Source organism: Nanorana parkeri, unplaced genomic scaffold (assembly GCF_000935625.1).
Source record: "Nanorana parkeri isolate BGI_ZX_2015 unplaced genomic scaffold, ASM93562v1 scaffold188, whole genome shotgun sequence".
NCBI classification, from domain to species: domain Eukaryota; kingdom Metazoa; phylum Chordata; class Amphibia; order Anura; family Dicroglossidae; genus Nanorana; species Nanorana parkeri.
In genome coordinates, this window is record NW_017306456.1 from 1143352 (window position 1) to 1152042 (window position 8691).

The window sequence follows — 8691 nt, forward strand, 5'->3', positions numbered from 1 at the left end:
CCCCCCACCACACACACACTATAGGATTCCTATATATGAACACCCCAAGACCTCCCCACTATGCGATTCCTATTTCTGAACACCCCAACTACAAGACCCTCCCCCCTTCTTTCTTGACCGGCGGTGACAGATTCTTCTGCTCCTCTGCGGTAATGTCTATGTAGGAAATTAAAATCCCCTCCAGCCGCAGATACCCCTCTCCCAGAGAGTCCACAGCCATTAATCAAAGGGCTCCCAGGGACAGCCACTTCCACGTGATCCCCCCAGAGAGAGAGCCCAGGGGCTGTTGGGTTAAATACGGGGCCCCTGTCTGGGATATTTCAGCGGACAGAACAATGCATTACTTGGCTCATAAATCACGGCGACTCCTCCAGTGTTTTCTTTTCCTGCAAAGCGTGAGACATCTAGGAGGCTGATTTTACCTGCCTGTCAGCCTGGACGTACCAAGGTTGCCAACCGCCCAGGAATTCACAGACAGACTGTAAAAAAAACATAGCCAGCGCTTGTCCATAAACTCCGTGAAAAATGTCTTTCAAAAGGCGTTATTATTTTTTTCCATAGTTCAGTTTAAAGCCCCATCAAGGTCTTGCGCCTGTTTAGTTCTATAGTCCTTATGTTAAAGCCCAGCTTTAAATCGGAGAAATACATTCCAGGTGCATCACAAACAAATGGTGTGCGGTTCATTTTCTTTAGAAAGCAGCCACAGCCTGAGTAGGAAAGCCCGCCCCCTGCCAGCATGCTGCAAAGAAGTGCCATTGCTCTATGTGAGGAAGCAGTCGTCTCTCTGCAGAAGTAAGACATGCCCCCTGCAGAAGTAAGACACGCCCCCTACTCAGTCAAAGCTAGAGCTCTCCAATCAGGAAGAGGCATGAACTTTGCAGATTGCAAAGCTATAGGTCTGGCTCAGTAGTGGGGAGCGGGGGTGGGGGTCTGATCTAGAAGCAGTGGTCTATCTGCAGAGGTCAGACATGCCCCCTGCTGAGTCAAAGTTAGAGCTTTCCAATGAGGAAGAGGCGTGAACTTTGCAGATTGCACAGTTATAGGTCTGATTTAGAAGGGAGCATGTCTGATCTCTGCAGAGAGATCACTGCTTCCACACAGAGAACAATGGTCCTTCTCTGCGTGGAAGCTGTGGTCACTCTGCAGAGATCACACCCCCCTTCTGAGCCAGACCTATAGCTCTTATAGATGATGTTTTGTAGCTTCTCCAAGCAACTTCTTCTGCACCAGTTTCAGGGTGCACACCCCAAATTGACTGGCCATTTGTCTGTGATAGTTCTCATGAATTTAGCTTGTGGTGTATCTAGTAGTAGGTAGTCACATTTAGCTGGACTTATTCTGCAATGCTGAAGATGTTTCATAGATCCTCCAAGCCGAGAGAATGGAAGAAGTGGCTTGGAGGATCTACGGGAACGGCTTCAACATTTTAGAACAAGTCCAGCTGAATGTGACCAACTACTACCAGCTACACCATGGCCGGGATACACGAGAACCTTCACAGACATGTTGACAATCATTTTGAGGTGTGCACCCTGAAACTGGTGCAGGAACTGAAGAAGTGGTTTGGAGGAGCTATGAAACATCTTCAACATTACAGAACAAGTCCAGCTGAATGTGACCAACTTCTACCAGCTACGCCATGACCTGGACACATGAGAACCTTTGCAGACACATTGGCAATCATTTTGGGGTGTACACCCTGAAACTGGTGTGGGAACTCTAGACTTGGAGGATCCTCCAAGCCAAGAGAATAAAAAAAGAAGTGACTTGGAGGAGCTACAAAACATCTTCCACATATCAGAACAAGTCCAGCTGAATGTGACCAACTTCTACCAGCTACGCCATGACCTGGACACATGAGAACCTACACAGACACATTGATAATCATTTTGGGGTGTACACCATGACTGATGCAGGAACTGAAGAAGTGTCTTGGAGGAGCTACGAAGCATCTTCAACATTATGGAACAAGTCCAGCTGAAAGTGACTAGCTACTGTTAGATACGCCAAAAGGACTGTTTGTAATTGTGGACTTTGAGACATTGGCTGAACGTTGACATCCTGCCGGTGATGCTACTTACCATAGGCTTGGCCTCGATGTTCTCTCTCAGCAGCCATTCCTCGTTCAGGGTGTACCGTGCCTTCCCTGTGATGGCGTCTATGGAGCCCTTGTTGATTTGTTGTTTAATGGCGCACAGCAGCAAGTAGAAAGGCTCTCCCACTGTTTCCTGTTAAGGCAAAAATGTTGGTTATACATATGATACAGAATAGGTGAGGCATTTAAGATATCCCATTGCGATCCATACCGATGGATCTCTTTTTGCAACTGCAGTACGGTAGGTGCTGAGGTGGCCAGCGGATGGCGCCACAAAGGCAATAGAGGTAGTGGGTTTACCATCACACAGAGGTCCACATTAGCATGCAGTCCTTTACTGACCTTAGATAAACATGCAATCACAAAAGATCACAATGTTTCTGGACCGGTGTGCTCCCTTAGGTGAGATCGCTGAGATTTGCATATGATATGAGTAGGTGTGGCCAAGATGAGATCAATGAGGTTTGCATTATCCCAGCTGCATTAAAATCAGGCTTAGCATGTCAGGCTGGGTACTTAGGGCCTAAATAAGGGAGAGACCGAGATGGATGTCACCAGTGTGGTTCAAAGAGCACACAGGAGGCAGGGCATTTAAAAAAGAGAGAGCTGGGTGGGCTTCATTAGTGTGGTCTTGAAGAGCACAAATGAGGTGGGGCAGTGACACATAAGGGAGAGATCTGGCTGGATATCACCAATGTGCTCCAAGGAGGAGACAGGAGGCGGGGTAGTGACACATAAGGGAGAGACCTGGCTGGACATCACCAATGTGCTCCGGGGAGGAGACAGGAGGCGGGGCAGTGACACAGACTCATTAGAATTACAAGTTCTAAAAACTGTTGCCACCTGGAGGTGGGGAAATTACAAGAGTGTCTGCAATGCTCTGCAAAACATTTGGCAGCTAAAATAGTTCCCATCATTTTGTGTCATCTGTGCATTTAGCTGAGTGGCCGTAATTGCCCTTTAATTAGGCTGTTTTTCTCTGAAGGAGGAAAATCCCTTTAATTCCTCATCACTAAAGTAAATGATCGAATAGACAGATGTCTTGCAGCTGAGCGTGACAGCCACACCGTCAAGTGACACAGAGGATCAGATGACAATACAGCGCTGTAACCATGTGTCACATGTTTCCAGGGACCGCGGGGAGAATGGACGGGGTCCAAGAATGACAGAACCGGCTGCCTGTGGAAGAGCGGGCTTAGTATGTGGAAACTCTTCCCCTCCGCTCCTCTCCCTGAGATCCCCAACACACTGGGATCTGTTTTCTAAGCCCCAGTAACGGCAGCTAATCAATCGCAGGCTTCTATTCCGGTAACAGAGAGGTCTTATTACTGGGGTCAGCGCTGTCACAACACGACCTCCGACCTTTCACCTCTGAGAGCTTAGTGCCAACAGAACAGTAATAACCGCACATTGTCTATGTACTTAAACCCGTCTGGGTTAGTCTGACCCCGCAAGGAAGGGCAGTGAGACCGTGAACTAGGCTGATATATTCAGATATAGAATCAGATATGATTATTTACTTTGTTACTTTACATCTGAAATGGCTCTTGGACTATTCTTTGCATCCAATACTGAGACGAGGTGGAGGGACGCTGGACCCTGTCCCCGCAACGTATCCAGGATCGGTATTACAATATACAGACTGCTCTCCCTGCTGTTTTAGATGTCAGTTTGAGAATATTTTATCATTTCTATTTTATTGCATATTATAGGGATGCACCGATACCAAGTACCGTACTCGGTACAAGTACAAGTACAGATACTTTTCCAGCTCCAAGACTACACTAGAGAAAGATTCAAATGTTAGGAGGTTGCTGTCATGTGTAAGGAGCACGCGGAGCTCCCGGAATTTGTACATCTCTGTTTTAATGTACGATTTAGTTTTTATAAACATATATATAAGTGATGCACCGATACCAGTTTTGCAAGTATAAGTACTGATACTTGCCCAAGTACTCACAGATACAAGTACTGATACATTTTTGTTTATTGTCATGTGACAGTTTTTCTAAAACAATACAGACTAATGATTTCAGGACAGTGGTGGAACGCCAGAGCCAGGTCCCAGCTGCAACTTGACTGGCCATCGGTTTTCCTTATCCTCTGTGTAGTGGAAAAATAAGTAGAAGAGGGAGGGGAAAATCTAGGTGTGCGGTGTGCATATGGGTTTTGCTGAGCGGAGGAAAGAGGAGAGGGATGAATTATCAGTCTTCTGCTGCTCATGCAATGTGCAATCACAGATAAGGGGCAGGAAGGAGCCCAGGTAGTATTCCTTAACTGCAGGGCTGAGTACATCTTGGGAGTGGTTTGACAAAAAAATACAAATATAGCTCATACAAAGCAGCTGTATTTGCAATGTGTATTGACCTGGTTGCCTAGAGTTTAAATTGAATGCAGGTTATCTCTAAGCCTGATTGAAGGGGACCCTGCGAGGCCCCGAAAGCACTGGCCAATGAGATATAGCTATTGGCAATAAAATATTTTGCTTTTTCAACTTATGGTGTGCTGGTGACATTTTTCTATTATTAAATTGAATGCAGGTCTCCACCTGTATAAGGTTGCTGCATTCACATAGTCAAATACCATGTGGTTATTGTTTTCAGGCGTGTGCGAGTAAAGAAAGCATTGAGCACGGTGTACTGTAAAGGCATCTTAATTCCCAGGTCTTGACCTATTACTGATTAAGATACCTGGAAGAGTGGAACGCATGACCTGTCAGCAGCATAGACAATGTATAGGGACAATATTGTTACAAATATTCTGGACTCCCTACCCGGAGGCAGCTGTACATGCAGATGGACATCCAGTTGGTCAGCATTTTCTCCACCACCGACTCCGTCCTGCGAAGCATCAGCTTGGGGTTCTTGGAGGCTGACGAGTCTATGAGGTCCACCAGGAGATCTTTCATGATGCTGGTGTAATACTCCAACTTGCCATGAAGGGCGATAGTGAGCAAAGAGGCCAGGTTACACCTGAGGAATTGGGGCACAAAGTCAGTTTTGGTGAGTCGGCTACATACAATACTCCAGATAACCGTACGCTCTAATGGCTGGTGCTTCCAAGTTGGAGGCAGCCCTGGGTCACGTGATCTGTAGGTGTCGCATTGTTGAGTGGCCCTGGGGTCTGCTAAAGGCGGCCATACGCGTTTAGCATGGATGGAGCAATCTCGTGCTGCTGGGGTGCCCTCCTTTCTGCCTTGCTCAGAACCTAACCTCTCTTTCCACAATAGAGGTGAATGGGGCCAGATGGGATCTCTCTGATATCATGAATGAGCATAATTAGACGGCAGAGAGATTCCGATGGGTGGAGGTAAGAATCCTTCTCATGTAAAATTGCAAACCCAGGATTAGGTGTTCCCAGAATTCCAGGTTCCTGGTAAGCAGGTTTACAGAGAAAGCTTGCCCGATGTACTCAAATCCAAGAAGGAAAAGCTCAGCACAGGGCAGGTAGTCTGAGGCCATACTGATGCAGCTATGCTAAATTTAGACTGGAATGTATCTTAGTTTCTTGCATGATACCCAACCTTCTACACAGCTGAGCATGGTAGTACGTATAGGTTCGACTTTAATTTCAGACTCAATGCCACTGTAAAGGGAACCTGTTTTGAAATAGCAATGTAGGCAGCCATTGCCAAAGAAAAACCGCATTCAATAGGGCTCCAACAAAATAGCTGGAATTCCTATTAGACTCTTATGTACAAGCTCCTGAAGGGAAATCTTTCCCTGGAGCATAAAGCAGCCATCTCAATGGTTGTATTGTGGGAGTCCTAGGGGCCAATTCATAGATCGCTCTCATAGCTCTTTCCTGTGCGAACAAGAGTCACAGTGCCATATGGCCGCTAGATGGAGCCGTGGAGTATTGGAATTTACCAGGGATGCACCGATACCGGTATTTCGGTACCAAAATTTGGTACGAGTACCAAAATTTTTTGTCGGTACTTGCCGATACCGAGTATTGGAAGTCCCATTCAGGAAGCCAGGCGGCGTGTAATGACTCGCCACTTGGCTTCCTGATTAGCCGGAAGCAGCGCAAAAAAAAATTGCCAACCGGCTTCCCGATTAGCAGGGATGTCGTACCCATGCTTCTCATCACTAGGTGACGAGAAAGCATGGAGCCGGCTTTCTGGCCAATCAGGAAGCTGGGCGCTGTGTCATTACAAAAGCCGGGAATGATTTGTGTGAACGGAATCTTTCAGAGGTAATTTTCACACGTAACGTTTTTCCTGCTTCACATCACAAAGTACCAAATCGTAGCCCAAAGCAATTACAGGCAGCAAGGTTTTATTTTTAATGTATTCCCTTTAAATAACTTTTATCTCTAAGGAAATTAACCCTGCGTGAACCAAATGGATATTCCATTAATAAAGCATTTTTTGTTCACAATGCCGTTGATCCGCCTTCCTTCTTCTGTCTGCAAAATACGCCTATTGTTAACCAGGATTCTGCCTTAAAGGAGAACTATGAGGTGAGTGCTTTTCACTCACCTCATAGTTCTAGCCGACCTGTGACAATGAGACTGTCACAGGTCGGCTCAGTAGATCGGGAGGTGAGCGAACACATACCGGAGCGGATCTCGACATCGATGTCGGTATGCGCTCCGGCTGCTGTGTCTCAGTATATTGCGAGCTGTAGCTCCCTATATACTGAGCTTAGGGTGACGGGAGGACGCTAGTTTGTGTCCTCCCGTTACCCTAAGGATCAGGGCTTTTCCCCATAGTTCTCCTAAGGGTCAGAGGAGAACACAAACTAGCGTCCACCCTTCACCCTAAGCTCAGTATACGGCGAGCTGCAGCTCGCCGTATACTGAGACGCCACAGCCGGAACGGATCCCAACATTACTGTCAAGATCCACCCAGCTGCGTGAGTGACAGCTGGATTTGCCTATCTAGAGGCAGAGCCAGCTGTGCCCGCCCCCTCCCCCGTCCGTTCCGCCAGTCAGCGCTGGAGGATCGGAGCGGGATCTACTTTAAAAGAATCCCCGGCGATCCTGTCCATGAAGGTCCTTGTTCAGGAACTTCCTGTTACAGGGTGACAACCAGGTCTCAATTGCTCTTTAGGGTTGTCACCTTGTCACTTGCACCCCTGGTGGTGACTACGAGCATTGCGCGGGGCACATGGCGACCCCCTCAACTGTGGGTTGCGACCCACAGGTTGAGAACCACTGCCCTAACTGGACCACATTTAGTTGAAAGCACTGTGTATCATAAACAATCGCCGTGAGTTCTTCAATATCTTCGCACAGCTGGAAAAATTCCGTTCGCACATTACTACCGCCACTAGATGGAACTAGAGAGCATAGGAATTTTTATGCTCCTCGGCTCCATTTAGTGGCGTAACAGTGTGCGAACGGCATTCACGTAGCAACACGCTGGGACGAAAGATTTGCAAATCAGCTCTTACGTGTGCACACCTGCCAGTTACTGAAGCCAAGTACTCAAGAGTGACTACAGACTGGAGCCTTTCTAGAGAGCAAGGCATGTGACACACCATGGGGACATAGGGGGTGCTGTACACATGACCAGACATTTACAGCAAAGAGATTTGGGAACTTAAAGGGATGACACATGGGGTTTAGGATGGAGTAGTCTGTTAATCCCAAATTAAAGACTCTTGGGGGTTACCTTGTACAATGTGGCGGAAATTCAGATTAGTGTTGCTCTCCGCAACAACCAATCAGCCGCCGGCTCGTATTTTCTAACTGACCGTAGAAATATGACATCTGGAGCCTCATCGCTTACTATGTTCTTATTTGAAACGCTTCAGCCAATGGCGTCGCGGCTCCGGTTCGATTTCTTTTACTGTCACTATGTATAAAAACTCCTTTATCTTCTAGCGCTCGGAGTCCAGCCAATAAAAATGGCCGATGGTTTTCCTGTTCTCAGAAGTTAGGATCTCTCCGTTGATGGGTTTTGCGCGGCCTGAATACCCCGAGACGTTCCGGAAGGAGAGATTGTCATCACTAATCAGCGTCCTGTAAACACTGCGAGCACATAATTAACTTTTAATTCCGAGCCGGGGGTTCAAGGCGGCTCAGATTTCAGCTGTTTCTGAACACAAAAATCTCCGCAGCTCCCGGACATCCAGATTACATTTGGGGGGGGGGCGGGGGGTTAGGATTACTTTAGGCGAGACTGCACTTCTCGAGGCCGGAGGATGTACAGACAGCCAGCATGCCCTGTGAAGCTGAACTCCGGGGTAAGCAATATTATCCCCATACAAGGGTCCTGTGTATTCGCTATTGAATCTTGGTGAGCTTTGTGTATTTCTTCCAGATCTGTGCAGTAATCCAGTGTGACACTTGGAGCTTCCTGTAATAAAGACCGCAACTACCACTTTGTAGGTGCAAAATCATTTTTATTGTGACAATAATTAGGATGGGTTGTATTGGAAAAAAAACAGGAAAAACACCAAGGGGTGTGAATACTTTTGCAAGTCACTGACTCCAATTATAAACATCAGTATAGGAGATCCCGGTTTATATATCTAACAACCCAGATGGGAATCTTGTGATTTCTTCACGCGGCATCCTCAGAGCGTTATATAAACATACGCATGTCTGAATCTATCACCCCCCCCCCCCCCCCCCCCCCCTTACAT

The 8691-nt window shown here is 47.1% G+C and overlaps 1 protein-coding gene across 1 annotated transcript in view; it reads right to left on the reverse strand.

Annotated features, from left to right (window-relative positions):
* The window catches only part of PLXND1 (plexin D1), a 101685-nt gene that overhangs the window by 20205 nt on the left and 72789 nt on the right, over window positions 1-8691 (reverse strand). Inside the window, exons 26-27 of the mRNA XM_018555221.1 lie at window positions 4869-5067; window positions 2082-2228 (exon numbers count right to left, since the gene is read on the reverse strand). Coding sequence (XP_018410723.1) covers window positions 2082-2228; window positions 4869-5067 — 346 coding nt within the window. The remainder of the gene's footprint in view (window positions 1-2081; window positions 2229-4868; window positions 5068-8691) is intronic.